The sequence below is a fragment of the Micropterus dolomieu genome, linkage group LG04 (genome assembly GCF_021292245.1).
Source record: "Micropterus dolomieu isolate WLL.071019.BEF.003 ecotype Adirondacks linkage group LG04, ASM2129224v1, whole genome shotgun sequence".
Classification (NCBI taxonomy): Eukaryota; Metazoa; Chordata; class Actinopteri; order Centrarchiformes; family Centrarchidae; genus Micropterus; species Micropterus dolomieu.
Window position 1 is genome coordinate 16,318,755 of NC_060153.1, and position 19,919 is coordinate 16,338,673.

The 19,919-nt window shown below is 39.0% G+C and overlaps 1 protein-coding gene across 3 annotated transcripts in view; it reads left to right on the top strand.

Annotated features, from left to right (window-relative positions):
* Positions 1-963: 963 nt before the first annotated feature.
* Positions 964-19,919, top strand: part of rab11fip4b (RAB11 family interacting protein 4 (class II) b) — a 59,922-nt gene continuing 40,966 nt past the window's right edge. For 2 of the 3 annotated variants that reach the window (XR_006824846.1, XM_046047874.1), the window contains exons 1-3: positions 964-1,222; positions 5,993-6,080; positions 8,692-8,771. Coding sequence is in view for 1 of the 3 variants with exons in the window: in XM_046047874.1 (XP_045903830.1) it covers positions 1,070-1,222; positions 5,993-6,080; positions 8,692-8,771 (321 nt within the window). In the remaining 2 variants the exon portion in view is untranslated. Of the gene's footprint in view, positions 1,223-5,992; positions 6,081-8,691; positions 8,772-11,078; positions 11,120-19,919 lie in introns of those variants that run through there. The other variant, XM_046047876.1, reaches the window with a different exon arrangement.

Here is a 19,919-nt window from a genome sequence, read left to right on the forward strand (position 1 = left end):
GTACATATACAGTAAGTGGAGGCTGGCATATAAACAAATAATGAATGCCAACATACAAAACAGTTATAATAAAATGACATATGTCTTCACAGGGTACGTTATAAATGCTAAATGTTTATATATACTGCTTATAAATGCTAAACAGGGAGACGTTCATTTATCCGGTGATATATCTCAACATCTACTTGATGGATTGGCACCCAATATTGTACAGACTTTCATAGCTACCAGACAGTAAATCCTGCTGACTCTAGTGCCACCATGAGGCTCAAATAAGTGGCTTTGCAAGAAATAGCTTCACAACTATGAGATGGAGTACCATGCCCTTTGGTACGCACATGGATGTACCCCTAAGGATGAAAATATCTTGGCGATTCCTTCACATTTCCTCTAGTGCCACTAACAGGTCTAAACATTTTTTGTCCAAATCTTTGCCTTATGACCTAATACTTAATATATAAAACAAAAAAACTATAATTTTGAGGATGTTGCTGATATTAGCATTTAGCTAAGCCAAAGAAAGCCAAAGTATCATGGCATCTGGAGACTGTCTAAATCAGGGCCTCTCAGTTTTTATTCACACACCACTTTTTATACTTCTCTAAATCTCTTAAATGACCTTTTCTTAATATGAGTTTATTGCGCTATGGATTGTTGTAATGGCACGGCATGGGTATAATAAACTGCATGTGGATTTAACTAGAGACTTGTGTCCATCCTGAGCTCTCACTGACACATTGCTAGCAACAGTGTTTGCCAGGCAATTAGCTGTTCTAACTGAAAAAGCTGAAAAAGTGATGGCGGTGAAGGAAAATTGGACATGACGGGTAATGTACTGAATCAATAAAGTATTTCTGATTCTACTTTGTGATTCTGAAAGCACTTCTGTGCTCCCCTTTGCTTCCGGGTTGGGATTTGTTCCCGGTCCCATCCATCAGCAGCATTCTTCCTCTCGCGCGCTGCAGTTTGTGTCACACGCCCAGACCGAGCGGTTTCCAAACAACATGGTGCCATTGTGCTTCACGTCGGGGTAAAGCATACCGCATGAAGAAGAACAAAGCGATAAAGGATGGAAGAAAACTTTGTTCCTCAGCCGGAGCATCTGCTGACATTCGTGCGGAAACTCAAAGCAGTGTTTGACGTGTGTGACGAGGACTCAGACGGTTTCATCCGCCCTGCGCACTTGGTGCAGCTGGGTTCACAGTTTGGTCAAGCAGAACAGGTGAGCACATGTGTCTCGGACCTTCAGTAGCCTAATTGCTTATTTTTGCATACATGCTTCGTCTGCCTCTTTCCCCCTTAAACCGAATAACGCTTGTCTTTCCCACTTGCCTTCATTATTTTCTGAAACTTCATAGACTACACTGTAGGCTATCTTACCTCTTATAACTAATACGGACTAACTTCTGTTGCTATGTGATGAAAAAGCTTACATAAAGTTCCACTTTTATTTTTTGACACATGAGAGGCTAATTGGGAAGAGCTCAGCTGGACCTGGAGTACATAGCATACTGTTGCAGAAGGGTTTCCTAATTAAAATTGTTCAGGTTGGAGCCAAAGCAGAAAGACATTTTTGTTCCTTAGCAATGCAGTGTGAATAGGTGCAAATCACAGTCCAAAAAAACAGCCTTAACTGAAAGTTGTGTCTTGATTAAGATAGTTGTTAAGTTCTACTGAAGTAGGAAAGTAACTTTAAAAAAAAATTATCCCGTTGATATGCACGAAAACAAATAATAGAAGGAGATGAAGCTGACATATAAACCAGAGGAGCAAGAGCATGATGCCTATTGAGCAAATTGAGATGTGAATAGTGCAAATTGGACTGTAACTCAATATAAAGAGAAGTAGACTGATGGATCAGCAACACTGCTGATCAATTGACTCATAGGTTATTGCTGAAATGTATTGACTGATACCTATGTTATATTTGTAGGGATTTATAATGTGACACAGTTACAAAGTTTTTTCAAATGTAAAATGTCCCACATAGTACAATCTCTTCTTAGTAACAACTCTCTTATAACCACACTTAGGTATGTCTATCAAAAGAGTTTCTTTCTATTATGTGTTAAAAAGCTATTGACTGATATATATTAATTAGATTTCTTTAAACTATAAAATACCTATAATCAAAATCCAGTATTTGTCAAGCTATAAAAAGGATATCCCTAAAATTTTGCATCTGAAGTAGGGCTTCACAATTAATAGAGATATTATTAAAATTGCAACATGGCCAACTGCAATATCCAAATCTCAGACGCTGCAAATTTTTTTATTAAGGTAAAATATGTGGCAAAACAGCATTATAATGAAGTACTGTACTGTGCTGCTGAGATGCAACTCCTGTTCTCCAGATGTAAGAAAATATGTTTGTTTGGTACAAACACCAACTTATGTCAAACCATCATGATTTTAATTGTTTTTTCCAGTGAAAATAATTACTGTGATGCAAAAATGATCATTCCCACTAATCGTGAATCGTATTGCAAATTGTAATATCTGCCAAAATAATTGCAATAAGATTTTTTCTTTTTTTTACCATGTCGTGCAGCTCTAATCTGAAGTGTGTTTAAAAGTAGAATGGTGAACATTTCGGGGTGGGTGTGCCAAGCCTCTCATCCAATCTGTGCTGGTGCTGAGACAGCTGTAGCCCTTAATAATGCTGAACAGGATCAGCAGTTTAGAAAATGGTTAGTGTATGAGTGTATTTTGGAGTAAATGGGAAATCCAAACAGGTTTATTGATTACTACATACATTTAGCTTCGCTCAAATCCCTGCTTGAGAATGTCGTTGGGAAAATACCAGGACAGATTCTCCTCTTTCTCATTAACTGCTGCGGTTACTAAGCTGCTGTTTCTCTTTTTCAAGCATGCATTTCAAATGGCCAAACTGTAGTTGTATTGGATTATTCCTATCAATATTCGTAACATTACAATCCTGAATGCCAATACTGGCTAATGTAAGCATAAAAAGTCATATTTTTCCTTCCAGTTTTTCCATTAAGCCTTGATCAGGATGCTGCAGAGATCAGTATGAAAGGCATGCCTAAAAAACAAAGTGGAAACTTCTGTGGCAACTAGGTCAGTTTGTGATGAACAAGGGATATTATTGGTAGTATTTTAGATGTTTTTCATCGTTTGAGATCCCTCGTGTCTCTATATGTCTCACTGCATGTCAGGGTAATTGAACGCCGTTAGCTCCCCAGTGTGCTGTTGCTCATCAGCAGGAACACTGCAGGGGCACTGATTAGTTCCTGAGGGAAGCTTGTCACTGACCTTGGAAAAAGCTATTTGTAACTCAAGGACCTACATGTTCCTATACAGGATAATGCAATACATTTTGCATAATGCTGTGCATTACCATTTGTAACTTTTTATTTATTTTTGATCATTATTTAAATAGGTTAATTCTGTTGTTGTGATCCAATTATAATGGTGAGATTCTTTTGGGAGTACTGTAATTCAGAACCCTAAACAATATTTATTCTATGATGATCATGTGACCCCAATAAGATTGTGTACAGATAAACAAACACACTTTACACCTAATCTGTTGGGTTTCAGTTTTTTAAGAGATGTACCGTATTAAGCAGTTTCCTAGTTCCACTGCATGAGTTGCCCTCTCACGTCGTTGTCCTATATGAGCAAATCCCACAGGCTGCTTAGTGACAACCTGACCTACTATTGTACACAGTAGGTGACACTCTCCCAGTTGTACAGTCACATGCAAATGTGCACGTACTCACATAATCCTACAGTTTTCTCCTCTGACGTCTTTTCTTTCTCCTTTACTTTGTCCTTAAAGGCTGAGTAATAATAATCTAGGCCGTCAACAGTCTTGATCAGGACCAGCTGACATATACAAATCAATAGATATTCATCTAAGTTCTCCAGTAACCTCAATTCAAAACACCTCAAAACCAGTAATACTGGTAATACCAGTTGCCAGGATAATGGTTACTTGGTTACTTGAGCGATGTATAATTAGTTACACACTATATCTCTAATGTCTTATGTCAACTGTTATTGTAGCACTATCTCAACCTCTTAAAGTTGAAGGTCTGACCTAAGTTGTTCTTTTTAACCTGGTAAAACCCTGAAGTTGTTTCAGTCAGAAACCTTTTATTAAATTTGTGATGTTAAATTTGAAATGGCTGCGGGTAGCTTTCAAAGAGAACAATGCATTATTCAGCAGCGGTGTAGAGTGCTTAAAGGCAGCAGCCCTCTTCAGTGTGTGCATGTGCTTTGGCCACTTTCATTATACAAATGTGTGATATTCCACATGAAGTATGTGAGATCCTGCAGTCGTGGTTCATTCAGGCTAAAAGTTATTTACATGTAATTTTTGTATTGTAAGCAGTTCTGGTTCAGTGGGGCCCTAAGGATGGTCTGTTTTAACATTAACACTGGTCTAAATGAAGAAGACAGCTACTGGCCAAATGTCCATGCAAATTGTTGTGTATTATCATGGCTCCCAGAGGAATATTTTCTAATGATTTTGGTGACCTCTTGCACTTTCATCTAGTGTCATTATCAGGACAAAGTTTCCACTTTTACTCAAGAAAATATGAAAGTGTAATGGGCCCCCAGAGGTTGATTTCTGTACATTTTGGACATCTGTGCACCACCGTCAGACCAAGTTTGCACATTCAGTAACCTAAATTAATAGGTAGATTGCCATGAATTTGTTTGACACAAAGTCCCAAGGTGATAAACTATGTTGATTTAAATAAACCCATTCCTTTTTCTCTGCCGTCATGATCTAGACAATCTTGTCTAGACAAACTTGTGGCTAACTAATTGACCCTCAATTTTAGGAATGTCACAACCATCCTTATGTGTATCTTGTTTGGTCAAACACATTAGCATATTGCTGTGTGATAAACATCACAGACTTCAGACTTCAGTGGGGCTGTTAACATGGTCTTGCTTTCAAGATGATAAAAGAAACATTTGTCATTTATACATTTATTGTTGGGGTTATAATCCTACAGGGTTATAATAGTATAACATCCGATATGACCCTTTTTTTTTTCAGCTTTCTGAAAGAAAAAAGAAGTTTATGGTGATCTGTTCGAGAGACATACGTTGTACATGGAATGTATTGTTTAGCTATGCATTTGAAAAACCATACAGTATTCATGGCATGAATAATGAAAAGAGAGGATGCAATATGACATAATATTGTGACTATCAAACTATCCCTGTCATACTTAGTGTGGCTAGTGATAGAAAACCCTTTATAGCACTGTGCATCTCTGTAAAGATCCTTGGTGCAATATTAAAAGTGAGGATAAGTCCTGTACTGATAACTCATTTGTAGGCTACTTATCAGCCACCTCTCTATCTGGAAAACCAACTGATGTTAATGTGGAAGTGGGAGGCACAGACCTGCATTAACACACACATACACACATGCAAATACATATTAATGTACCTGGATACTGAGAATAGTTTTTCACAGCACACATGTTGAGTTGGTGTAGCAAGAAAAGCATAGATGTAACTAATAACACTAACGTCTGTTGTGATACACCTGAATGGAACGCAGCCATCACTGCACAAACATGTGCTTTCCCTGAGCATTTCTGAGCATGTGCAGTTTTGGCATCATGGATACCAAATTATTGCTCTGCAGGACCTCATACAGACAGAAATGTTTTTAAGTGACACAGGGAACAAAAAAATTCTACAAATTTTAGTGTGTATTCATAGAAATGTTTAGTGTGCTTTACTCGATTAGTTGTTTGGTTTATAAAATGCCAGAAAATGGTGAAAAATGTTGATCAGTGTTTCACAAAGCCCAAGACGACATCCTCAAATGTAATGTTTTGTCTACAACCCAAAGAAGGAGTAAAGAAACGACAAAATCTTCACATTTAATAAGCTGGAATAAAACAGATTAATTGAAATAGTTGACAACTTACTGATTAATTGTTGCAGCTCTAGTGTGCTCTGATAGCCTTCGTGTTTTCTCCATGCTTTTCCACAGGTGAAGAAGTTGGCCAAATGTCTAGCCCCCGATTCTCATGGAAGGATCAACTTCAAAGGCTTCTGTCGTGGTGTCCTCACCATGAAAGGTTAGAATGACCTCATATCAGAATCAGAAACAGCTTTATTGCCGAATAGTTTTTACACATACAAAGAATTTGCTTTGGGTGTGTAGCAATAGACAATAAACCATAGATTACATAAACCTGTATAAATGTAAAAATATAGACAATATATACAAGTTATAAAATAACAATTTTATAACTTGTATATATATATATATTTATAAAATTTACAGTATGTACTGTAAAAGGGGGAAGGAGGGGAGATGTTTGGGGGGCAAGAGAGTCAGTGTCAGTCGGGGCCCAGGCCTTGTTGATGAGGCCAGCTGAAGTTGGGAAGAAACTGATCTTGTGGCTGAGGTTTAGGTAGTGATGGACTGTAGCCACCTCCCAGAGAGGAGTGTCTGAAACTGTTTGTGTCCGGGGTGGAAGAGGTCGGTCACAATCTTGCCTCAGAGTCCTGGAGGTGTACAGGTCCTGGGGGGATGGAAATTAGTCACCTTCTTTGTGGAGCAAATGATCCGCTGCAATCTGCCTTTGTCCTCGGCAGTGGCAGCAGCGTACCAGATGGATGGAGGAAGTAAAGATGGATCTTCAGCTCCCACTTGAGGTCCTAGGAGATCATGGTTCCCAGAAAGCAGAAGGTCTCCATAGTGTTGACTATAATGTTGTACAGGGTGACGTGGGTGGGTGGGGCTGGGCTCTTTCTGAAATCCACTGCCATCTCCACTGTCTTCAGAGCATCGAGCTCCAGACTGTTCTGGCTGCACCAGGTCACCAGATGGTCAATCTCCCACCTGTAGGAGGACTCATCCCCATCAGAGATGAGCCCAATGAGGGTGGTGTCATCCACAAACCTTGCAAAGAGCTTGCCCAAGGTGCAGTTGTTGGTATACAGAGAGAAGAGCAGAGGGGAAAGAACGCAGCCTTGTGGGGAACCGGTGCTGTTGGTATATATGGCACCTGAGGGAATACCTTTTCTGTGTGTGAGTGTGTGTTTATGTGTGTATGCATGAGACATATAACCATTACCAGCAGGTTATATCAGAAACAAATCATGAAAGAGGAAACTAGTCGCAGTGCAGAGAATTAATAGTTTAAGGGCTGCACATGTTATATTGGTTTAGATAACGCACTCTATGTATGTAACAAACAGTGTCTTGCTCCCTTTTACTGTAGCTTTGGGAATAATTTAGCAAAGGCTACATTTCCATCTCTATTAACTTTATTAGTCAAAATGTACTTTTGCTACATTACTAAGCAGAACCTTTTCAGCATTAGCATCATTCTTTCTCTTTTTAGGTCCTCCATGTGATCTCTTCAGTGCTCAAACAATTGATGGCTTTATGCATGTGGTGATTCACTGTAATCTGAACTGTAAACTGACTGATTTTGCAACAACAATCATGGTGGTTGATGGTAAGATGAATGTGTTCTGTGTATACTATATGTTGTATGTGTGGCTCTAGTGCTAACCAAGTGGAATAAAGCAGCATATTTGCCAACTCATCATATTTCCTTTTCTGCATATCTTTTCCTTTTCTGCCCAGACTGAGAGTCTCTGTAAAACTGTAAACATCTGTAAAACCAGGTCAGCTTAACCCCCTGCTGTTGACCCAGGCCAACCAGAGATAGTTGCATTGTTTAGTAGAACTGACATTTTATCCAAAGTGACTTACAATTGCTATTTATGTCAGAGGTCACGCACCTCTGGAGCAACTAGGGGTTAAGTGTCTTGCTCAGGGACACAATGGTAGATGGGTCACAGTGGGGGATTGAACCCGGGTCTCTCACACCAAAGGCATGTGTCTTATCCATTGAGCTATCCCCACCCTTCATTAATAATAAGATGTTCATTCAACACTCCAGTATCAGTTCATTTGAATGACTGTTATAATGTAAAAACATTGTGAAACTTCTGTTTTCATGTTTTTCTCTCAACAGATTTAGGTTCTTTAATACTACTGTAGATTGTTTTCATAAATTACACCACTTATCTGCTCTCTACTGCGAATTTCATCACAGTGAGTGTTTATGTTTTTGTCCTGATATTGACCCACTGTTGATGAAACTGTTTGGGTGTATCTCTAAACCATGCAGGAGAGCAGAAGAGTCTGGTTGTTGGCTTTTGAAAGGTTTGCAGAACATAGTCATGTTAAAAATCAAAGCCAGTGTATACATTAGCAGTAGCCTTAACCATTATAGTGTTCTTTTAACATGTAAGCTTGTAAGCAAGTGTGCTATGACAAGGATAGAATTTTCTTCAGGAGAAAACAGTTGTAATGCTTACTGTAACGCAGACAGACAATTTGACAACTCTGTTAAATAGTGGCTAATAAATGTGATTTTTCACTTTTATTCCCTTTTAAATATGCCATTTTGAAAGTAAATAAAAGTAATGGTATTCGGGTGAATAACAATAATTGAAAACCTAACATATTAAATCACTTAAAACCACAAAAAACAAGTATGCCCGTGCATTATCCCAACCTGAACTCTCAATGTACAGATGTTTGTATCAAGAAATATATTTTGTGTTGAGCAGCACATACAGTTTCATTTTCTTGAATAGGAAATGATTGGCCTACAGAATCTCTTACAGACTGAGATGAGTCATGCATGCTTTTTTTCTTTGCAGGCTATGTTGGGATCCTAAAAAAGAAAAGTGGAGCACAGTTCATCACAGGGCCAAATGAGACAGCTAAGAGTTACTCTCGGGTAAGTTTTTAAAGTGTTTAGTTTGTATCCTTCATTCAGTGTTTAAGTGCCCAGTTTTGCTGACTCACTGAAATATTTCATTGCCTAAATGAAGACTAAAATGTAGATTCATTTTACACATCTCTGCCAGTGCTGTATATAGGTTAATATCAGCACTACAGCACATGAAGTGAGAAGCATATAAATTGTGGTACAGCCAGAAACTACAGAAAGTACTTCCCTGTGACTCCCTCTGAATTTTTTTTACAGTCCAGTTGAGAGCAGTTGTTGAAGCTGAGTCCCAGCATACCGTTTGTGGTATATATAACATTTTAGAAGATATGATACGTAAAGCACATAATAGTTTGTCACCAGCCCCAGAAGTGTTATCGGAAAAGATGAGTTTTGAAGAGCTTCTTAAAGTTAGAGAGGGACGCTCCTACTCTGATGGCATGTGGTAGGTCGTCCCACCATCGTGGTGTCACAAATGAGAACAGCCGGGACTGAGAATGCTTTGTGTGTAGGGATGGCAGAGCCAGGCAGCGTTCGTTGGAAGAGCACAGCGGCCGGAAAGGAACATAAGCTTGTATTATTGAGTTTAGGTAGATGGGTGCAATTGTTGGTAATTTCTATATAATAATAAATTGCATATAAGTGGAAGAAAATGTGCTAAATGTTAATCCTCAATTACCCTCAATATAAGACCATTTTTTGTGGGCAGTTTGATCAATTTAACAAAAATGTAACAGCCATGTTGAGAGTCATGACAGCAGCTGCAGCAATGCTGCAGTGAATTCCATAGCTTGTGTAGTGTAGCGTGTACTTCACTATTGTGTCCACTGGGTGGCAGTATTTATCTGCAGATGTGCACACATTCTATATGTCAATGGCACACAGGGTTGGGAGGATTACTTTAAAAATGTAATCCGGTACAATTACTAATTACTTGTTTAAAATTTTTGTCAGTAATGTAATCCAAGTACCACAAAATGTAATCTGATTACTTTTAGTTACTTTTGGATTACTTCAATGCCAAATAGGCAAATGAAGACAAGAGAAGTATCAATGATGCATTGTCTGCTCAGTGTATTTTTAGAGAAACATAGAATAATAAAATATCCCATTTCCAAAATCCAGGTTTAAATGTTTTTATATGATATGCTTTGCACTATGTCACCACTATGGCAGTACCCGGGGTGCGCTAAACCCCACCACTTTATTATCAGTGGTCAGACTGGCCTCTGTCGGTCTTGGAGTCTGTGTTGGGTCCTGGTCGGGCTGACATGTCCATTCACTGAGAGCTGGAACCAGTCTGCACAGAGTCTGCATGACGGGGTGGCGGCGTAACACATTCTGAGCTACTGGCGACTGTAAACCCCAATCAATATCTGCGACGGTTCCTTTCTAGCTTTGTATTTTTACAGACACACGTACATATACCATAGACTTTATTTAAAAAACATATACTAAGGCAAATAGCACTACGTTTTCTGTTTCATGGAAACTTTCTGCTCAAAGTTACTAGTTACTCTATACTGTAACGGAATACAGTTACTTTTTTTGTATCCTGATTATGTAACGCCGCTTACACACTTACTTACTTTATATATTCTCAACATTCCTAATGAGTTCTTGGATTAGGTACATTTCTATAATGTGTTGGATTTGTGCTTCAAAATAAGTTTGGCATTTAAAACCCCTTGGTCAAATGATTTAACTGTTTCGCTAACTTTATTGTCTTCTCTGAAAGTTTCACAAGAAGTAAATTTATTTTTCCCAATTTATCTTTCAGGTTTTTAAGATGGTCTTATTGCCTTCTGTTTGAGTCCAACTGACTTCCGGGTTTGCTGAGATAATTGTTTAATTGAAATACATCTCACTGAGAGGAATGATCACTATGTGTTACATGTTACATATTTCATGAAGTCCTGGGGCTGTCTCTTGGGATATTTGGTGCTTTGTACAATACTGCTCCCTCTGGTATTAATAACAAGTACTTTGCACAGCAACAAAGTCAAATAAATAGTTGAGAAATAACAGTTTGCATCTGTATTCTAGGTTTAGATTGTCTTTTAACTTTACTCCACAGGTTTAGGAACCTATTGGTACAGTATTACATTTCATTATACCAATGGAGAAGTGCTCTTAAAATATTCACACTGAGGGAAATGCAATACGGTCTCTACCTATGGCTTCTTTGACGGGCAATACGAAAACACTTCTCTTTTTTTGGAAATGCTGTCTCATTTGCGGACTTCCCTGTGAAACATGGTTATAAATGATTTTCTCACAGCCAAGCAGTCATACCTTTTTATATTCCAAGAAGAGGAAGATTACCTTTCACTGTTTTTGTTCCTCCACACTGACAGGTAGGTGTGATTTGCGGTTGCAGGTATGGGTTTAGTTGTCTGTGCATTGCATGGTTGAGCCTTGGAATGTCTTGCAGTGGCTAGGAAGGAAAACAATAAATCAGACATTGCCCAGAAGGAAACTATGCTTGTGACTTATTAGAGACAGACTGAGGACAAATGATGCAATGTGTTTTTGTTTTGTCTTCAGCTGTTAAAAAGACGATAAATAATAATAAATACTGAAATACTTTTTGAACTGTAGTTAAAGCTGTTAGTCTGTTCACTGACAATAGGGTAGGGCAATAGAGAAGTTGCCATACTGTTTATACTATAGCAGCTATTGGTATTATATCTCTCGGTTCATTAGGTAGCTTATGTGCAGTGTTACAAATCAGCCAGTCGATGCTGCAGTGTTGGTTTCCGGTACAGAAATGCTAAGGGTAAACTGCAGGTAGGCTACTTCTTCTGGTCCATCTATCGGTCTTGGTCTCTGCAGGGCTTAATATCCAGTTTTCTTGTAGAAGAGAGTTTTTCCCCTTTTGCTGGATAGAGATAGCGTGAAACTAATAACGGCTGTTTAACCTTCTCACTGATTGCAAGCACTTTAAAAATGCCTCTTCAGCTGGAGTTCTTTTGTAAACGTCTCCTTATCTCATTTTCCCATTAGAGAGGCTACTCTACCCTTTGTTGGATGAAGACATGTTGCATATTTTCTTTTATAAAATAATATTTATGATCTGTAGAGGCTAAGTTATTTGAGTGCTGCGGTGTCCAGTTGTGGGAAAAATGTTCAGGAGGGAGGAAGGTTGTGTTGCCATAGCAAGGCGAGGAAGGAATCCCAGAGCTCCCCAGGGTAGCTCTGCAGAGAGGTGTGTGTGTGTGTGTGTGTGTGTGTGTGTGTGTGTGTGTGTGAGGGAGGAAAGGTGAGAAGTGTCTCATTATTGCAAGAAGCGTTGTAGGAGAGGATTTATTAGCTTGCTCTCTCCTGCTGCTTGGTTTCATACACTTGGACGCACATACACATACACAAATATTAGTAAGTACAGGGGAAAGACTCAGCATGGCCAAGGCAGGTGCTGAAATGAATTTTGGCATGCAGCAAAGACAGATTAAACTGGTGTACTAAGCAGCTAGGAGGATACATACATCCTGTGTGCGCATGTGTGTGTTTGTCTGCTAATATGTGTGGCCAGGTCTTGGCCTAGATGCTCAGCTCCAGAGTAAAAAAAAACAAGGATAGCATGATCAGCAGGAGATAGGATGGGTGAGGGTGTAAGTTATTCATTTTATGGACTGAAACAAAAGACAAAAAGACAAAATCTTATTGATTGTTGTTTGCAGACAGAGTGAACAATTTATTGTAACCATATTCTATAGATGTTAGAGGGATAACTGAAGAATGCAGCTGGAACATCTCCGGTGTAGATGCACTGTAACTTTGTCTGTGTGCTGTTGCCGCCTGCTGCTAGAAATGAGGTCGATGCAAGCGGTGAGAGTGAATCAAAATAGTAATTAGTCGTGGGCTATAAAGCCAAAAGAATTGGCTGAAAGATCCTAAAATGCTCCATAGAGAGGTGTGTTGTGGTTTTTGTCTCTGCGAGTGAGCACCTTCACATTACACAGTCATTTGACCCGTTGTTCATTTATAATTGATTAGTGCAGCTTTACAAAAATCTGCCTGTTTAGTGTTGTCACTCCTAATCAGCTGGAAACAAACATTTGCCAGAGAGTTGTCACCACTAAAAAGGAGTGAAAAATCTGAGGTATAGTGATAATGATAGCAGATTGCTAATACTCATTTCGCTTACATATTCAGGTCAATTAAACTTAATATCTTTAGAGACGGTTTGCAAGCAAACGCCCACAGAGAAAGATTACAGATTTTCATCTCAAAGTGAGAAATTAAACTGTGATGCTGGCAATTATTTAATTACCAGCATTTCAGATTATATTCATATGCTTTAGAAAATGTAGATCTATGCACACAAGTGTACAACATTTTGGACCGATATCTTTAACATCTCAGTCTATCCCCTCACTTTCAGTGCGAGGTAATTATAAGCCTAAATACTAACTCATGTCGTTAACACATACATGAACCAGCAGGGAGCCTCAAAGAACCTGATGCTGAAAACTTGTGAAAACTGTGTGGTGGCCCAGATTTGTAGCCGCTGCAGAAAAATAATCAATAATTTACACCTCATTTGTCCTCACATGGAGAGAATTTTCTTTTTCTCCTCAGGGTTTCCAGCATGTCAGAGGAATCATCTGCTGTCTGCATCTAATCTGCCTTCCTGTCATAGCTGGTGTGTTCTTTCCCAGTGTGTTTTCTTTATCTCCTGCTTGTTTCGGTGATCTCTTTTTCGTTTGTGTGTGTGTTGCGGTCGGCAAAAGTGGGGTTTGCAGGTCAGATGTAAGCACAAAAAGCTGATGCCACTTCATCTTGTCACCCTCATCTCTATTTTTTATGCTCCACTCTATTTTTGTCCCCCATCCTCCGTTTTAGATATGCTCTTGTTTGAGCACATCTCTTGTTTGTATTTATTATCCATCACTCCCCAGCACGATGCTGCACCCTTTTGTAATTTTCTTGTGCTTTTCTCATCTTTTTCTAGATTTCTCTTTTTTTATTCATTGCTTCAGTTCTCTCGCTGCTATCCACTCATTTCCTCCTCCTCTCTCCCCTTGCTTGTCTACGTCTCGCTCTCCCTTCCTTCCTTTCTCCATCTTTTCCCACTTCCATCATCCTTCTTCTGCTCCCTCCTTCCACATTAGCACTTCAGATGAACAGTGAGGAGGAGATTGCTCTGCAGTCATTTCATGGTCTGATTAAAGAACTGAGATAAGAAGAAACTGAGGCAGAGAGGCGATGATGAAGACGAACGTCAGGAGAGGGTAATAACAGCAACAGATAATTGAAAACAAAGAAAAGCTAAAAGGGGATGAAAAAAGGGAACCAGCAAAAAAACAAAGCAAGAGAGAGAGTACAAAGAGCATGTTTGTTTACCATTGCTTGTGCAAGAGCGCGATGGGAAAATCAGCCAGCCGAGCCGCACTGCAGACTATGTATCAAAAACAACATCCCTCTTACTGTCTGCAACATGAACACTTCCTCATGATAACAATCAACAAGCCTTCCTCAGAGCTGTGTGTTGGCCGTCTGTTTGTGAAGTGGCTCTTTTTACAGTTCTTCTACTTCTCTGTACTTCTCTGAGTTAGTGGACGTTCGTCTAAAGGTCAACATCAGTTTGTTTACAATTTATTGAAATTTGTTTTTGTTCATGCAGTATGCATTAGCTAGCATTGTCCTTCTCTCTCAGCAATGTATTGATGTAAATAGCTCATAGGTAATATCACAGCTGATACTGTGAATCAATATATTCCATAAACCACACTGATTAGCTAACAGCTACATCCCTCTAGGACTAAATGTTGATACACTGTCTTCAGTATCACTTGATGTCACATCAGACCATGGATAATTTTAATAAGGCACTGGTCAAAGACATTGATCTGCTGATTGGGGCACCAGATCTGAAACAGATCCGGTATGTGTCATCTTCAAAGGCACCTAATTTATTAAGTTTGGAGGACTAATTGGTTTAACCCGTCATACCGTTGACTTATGTGTGGTAAAACATGACTTATTACAGTAATTAGTAAGATGTATAAGAAAATTAGACAGCATGTAGTTTTTAGTTTCAATAATTTCCAATTTCAATAACTGGGGCAGATGTAGAACTAGACTACATCTCCCAACAGGTAAGTTTGAGTAGCTGGGGGAAGTTGCCAAGGTGTTTAGGCTGCTCTGCTAACCCTTGTTGCTGCTGTGACCCTGACTCAGACTAGGGATTTAGAAGGCATGAACTTGTCTTAGGCCACAGTTTAAAAGTTTCTTTACAGGATGTACAACAGGACTATTGATCTGTTTGCATCTGTTCTGTTAAAATAATTATATCTTATGTGAAAATTTTAAGAATCACACTACCATGTCAGATTTGTTGCAGATGTCGTTAAAGACTGCGTGTATGCTTTTTAGAGGTTGGCATGTTTGAGTTCTATGTTTTTGGCACACATGTGGAGCAGCGTAAATGAGAGTGCCTTGTACGTGTGAATGCCTGCAGACACGTGATCTTTGGACAATCCAAAACCAACATGGTGAACTTTGTGACCGCATTAAAAGTCACACATTTGACTGACAGCCCCGCTGAAAGCAATTGAAACCTCAAAATATGTGATGCCACACTGTGAACCATCTGGTGTGATGTGATACGATGACACATTATGACAAGCTGTCTTTCAGATTTACCATTTTTTCTGTGATCAGAGGACAGCGCTGACAGTGTGTGCCTTTTCTGTGATGACTGTTAGTGACCCAGACCTTTTTCAGCTGCTGTAGTTAATGTCATTTTGAAATTTCATTTGAGACAGCTGTCATCATATGTTATATAGAAGTATGGAGAACCTCTACAGACATTGTTACTTCTTAATAGAGTTTCTTACAGAAAAAATTGCAAATCATTTGGTGCAGTGGAGAAGACACATACCTTTGTTGTGGGAGACATGGGTTCAGTACCAACTGCAACATCAACCAATGTGTCCCTGAGCAAGACACTTAACCCCTATGGAAATGTTTGTAGTTACAGAGTAACCAAACCAACCAAATGTGGGTTTTGAAATGTCATAGAGATAGAACAGAGCTAAATTTCAAGCCAGATAAGTTAAGTTTAAGTTTTTGTTTGTTCCACCATGCATCAGTCGTGAGTTCTGGTTTGACTGCCCAGGCAGTGACTTGGCTTTAAACTGTACACATATCAATAAAAAACAGTAAATCTTATTTATTTATTTATGCATTAATTGGATAATGTTTAGGATAGATGGTACCAATGGTTAGTTACACTTGCTTTGCTGATACAGGGAAACCAGATGTGGAGGTGAGAATTTCACTTCCTTCCTGCTAGGTGATTTTTCAAAATTCCATTGTAAATATTATTGATGTATTAATTATATCAGATTGTAATCTGTGATATTTCATCTGTTATAAGCCCTGTGTGGGCTAAGGAAGGTTAATATATTTCTAAAAACTGGCCAACCACGTGTTCTCAGTGTGATCTGTAAATCTTTGTTAATCATACAAATCCTTTATAAGACACACACATGAAACTTAGGATTGAACTGGGGTCAGTAATGTACAGTAGTGCATTGTTTAGTATAGTGGACTACCTCGCTATTTTCTCCATTGCATTGGGTGGGCTGTGTTTGACCATTTTTTTTGCTTTCCAAAACCGACAATCTGACGTTCACACTCACTTCTCACTGCAAAAAATGACCTGTCCACCAGCAGGTAGGGTACAATCAAGGTAAACACTTGGCCTGTAACTCCCACATAGTATGTCGCACATTCAAAAACCTTATATGCACGCGTTCCCTGAATTGAGCTGCATCTTGTGGTAAATTTCTGCGTATAATGTTTCTTCATGAAATGTGCCTTTTTAGGACTTCCCCTAGGTGGTGAGTCTGATCTGCATGAAACCTTGCATGTAGAATCTATTGACCCTATACACAATATTGATCACTTTCTGTACATTGCAGACAAACAGGAGGAGATATCAAATATCTCCATAGGTCTGTCCTATTAACACAAAACTTTGGCCACTGCCTTCCGATATCCTACAAAGGCTATATGCTAAATAAGACGCCAATCAGCCACTAGGTGGCGCTACAAATGAAGTGATCTCATATCTCCATACAGGCCTGTCGGATTAACGTGAAAGTTGCGTCAGTAGTTTCCCGTGCCATACAGAGACTTTATGAAAAAAAATGCTGCCAGTTGGCCACTAGGTTGTACTCATGCTAAAGAGATTTCACTAAACCCGCTTTTTGAATCAGGGCATTGCATCACATCTGAGGGACTGCAGGTCCAACTTGCATCACCTTTGGGTGCGGCTTGAGTTGGGAGTCTTGGACCCCATTAATACCTTGCAGGTCTAGTTTTCATTACAGAACTAGCAAATCACACAACACGTCGTACAAACTACTTTTTTATGATAGGAGGTATAGTAACTATAGTGACATAGATCAAGACATAGATACAGACACATTTACACACACATTTGTATAGCGATATATATAGTGTACATTACAATTCAGCTGAAATAGCATTTCTGTCATGGTCTATAGGAGGAGCTTAGCATGTGGATTAACTAGCTGTAGCACATATTGCCTACAGCCTAAAAAATCAATTGGTATTCATGGCATTTGTTTGTTATATTGATAATATATTGACTTAAGGAGGTTATGGAAAGCAAGTGGGCTTGTGAATGCTGACTATGTGAGCTTTGTTTACCTGCTTGAACAAGTGAGGAGAAAATGATTGTGTAGTGATGTCTGTAGAAAGAAAATACAATGACACAAGGCAAAAAAATTAAGGCAGTTAGAGGAGAGAAAATAGTGATAAAAGGAAAGATAGATGGAATGCAGTGGGTCGAGTGTGAATTGATGGATTTGAGGGAATGAGAGTTTGGAAAGAGATAAGAGCGGCAGATGGAATGCAGACAAAGAGGGAGAGTCTGAAAAGAGACGAAAGGGAAACCTAACAGAAAAAAACAGAGAAAACAAAGAAAAGATAAGAGGTGGATGAAGAGGAAGAACAGAAGCACAACGGAATCAGATAAACTAAGCAGCACCTTTATCTAATTTATTAAGGGGGTGAACCATTTGGCCAGTAGTTATGAGTGACAGCGTCCATTAGTGAAGGTGACACTCATCAGTCACTGGCCTTTCTCTGTTCAGATGGAAAGAGGAACGAATGATATGGTCAGGACGAGCCAGAAACAGCATATGGGGTCTGTCCTGTGGCAGCCTTGCTCGGCACCACGGTGTCCACAGACCCTGAAGATGAATTAAATTATGTTAACTGAAGATCTTAAAAGTCTGCAGTGCAATTAAACATTACATTTTAATTATATTCATCTCATTTTTTGCTATGTTGTGAAAGGTTGTGACTTGTGAGAGGTTAGTGAGAGAAACATTACATGCACTATATTGTCTTAAGTGTTTTCATCTTTGGTTGATTTTACAGTGTTGTTACAGTTATTGAAATTAAAGCTTTTAATGCATTGTTTCTGACATTTAAAAGGTCTGAAGTTGCAGGCAGCCCAGGGATCTCATTTTGAGAGGCAATAACAGGCTTAGCTTCCAGTAAAAATCTAGTGTAGTCTATTCTTCAATGTTGCATTTGAGTTGTGCATTATTAAAGCTATTTGATGTAGGTTATCTGTGTCTCTCTACGCTGAATTGAGTTCCGGAACATCTGCATTTCCAGAATTTGGAAAAACTCATGTAAAATAACAATAACTGTGACTGTGAAAATATTCTCAATTTTCACCCATCGATCACAGTGCTGCAGAAGTTTGCAAAATACCCTTGAGAAAAGCAGCCAGTCAACCCAATATTGTGGAGTGGCAAAATCATTCCAAAACTGTTTGAGCAGAGAGTGATCAATAAATTTAATCAATAAAGAAATGCAGCGAATCTTCCTGGTGAAAATGGGATAAGGTGCATTTAGCTGCAACACTGAATCTGTAACCATGGACCATTTTCTCCTTTCTTTTTCTATACTAATTTTTCTTGGTTCTTCATATTGTTACTTCCCAAAAAAGTTAAATATAAAAATATTTAATGCAGAATAATCCACTTGTTCATTATTGTCTCAGTTTTACATCAGATTCTCAGAGGACTGGAAATGCATACACAGTAGGCTGATTGGAAAGGAAGACATTTTGTTGATTTGGAAGAGCACAAACATTGCTGTCTCACAGTTTTTTGGCACCAATGTGTGTGGCTTAGTTGGTTAATTAAAGTTTTGAAAGACTTCCATACACATACAAATACAGACACACACACAAAAACATACACACAGTCAGGATTAGAGACAAGGCCCTGCAGAGTCCCACCAATGACATTCAAGGACACAACGCCGCTAAGCAGACATGCTTATCCTGTAACTATCCGGCTATAAGGGAGGACTGCTAATGAACAGAAACCTCAGTCGTTCACCTTGAGACAGTCCCACTCTCTGTTCTGCCTGTCTCTTTCTTTCTCTCTCTCTCTCGTGCACACACATGCACACACAAATTGCCTTTCTCCCATGATCTCACTGACTAGCAATGGCTAAAAATCTTAAACACAACTGGGTCTCATTAATTTCTGTTGTGCTGTCTATTCCCCAGTTTAATGTTTATGCATACTATCGGCTTTGCATATGCACCAACCTTGTTATTTTACATTAATACTCTCATATGTTCTGTGTTGTCGAGCACCCTGTCTTTCCACTTCTCTCTCTCTCCCTTCACCCTCATCGTCTCTGAAAGCCAGATTGCAGAGCATCAGTAAACTTGCACATCACATGCAAGTAATTCTCTTTCCACTTTCTGATAAATGATACTTTTCACTGGTCCCACCATGTTGAAGTAGTGTGTGTGTGTGTGTTTGTGTCTCCCAGGGCTGTTTCTTCTCTGTTATTCAGAACAGAGTTGTAATATTTAACAAGTTACAGACTCCACTAGGTGCTTAAAATCTTTTTACTGCAACATCCATATTGCTGATATGAGAATATTACATTTCATAACATTTTGAGCTTGAGGCAGTGTTGTGAGAGGAATTAGCAATTGGAAGAGAGCTACAATGAGGGTGATGAGCAAGGCTGGAGTCAGAGAGGAAGCTGAAGGAGGTGGTTTCATCATAGTTGTTTCTGCCGTTCCTCTTCAGCTAGTTAGTCTGTAAGTTTATGTGACCTTATTCTGACTTTGAGCATTGA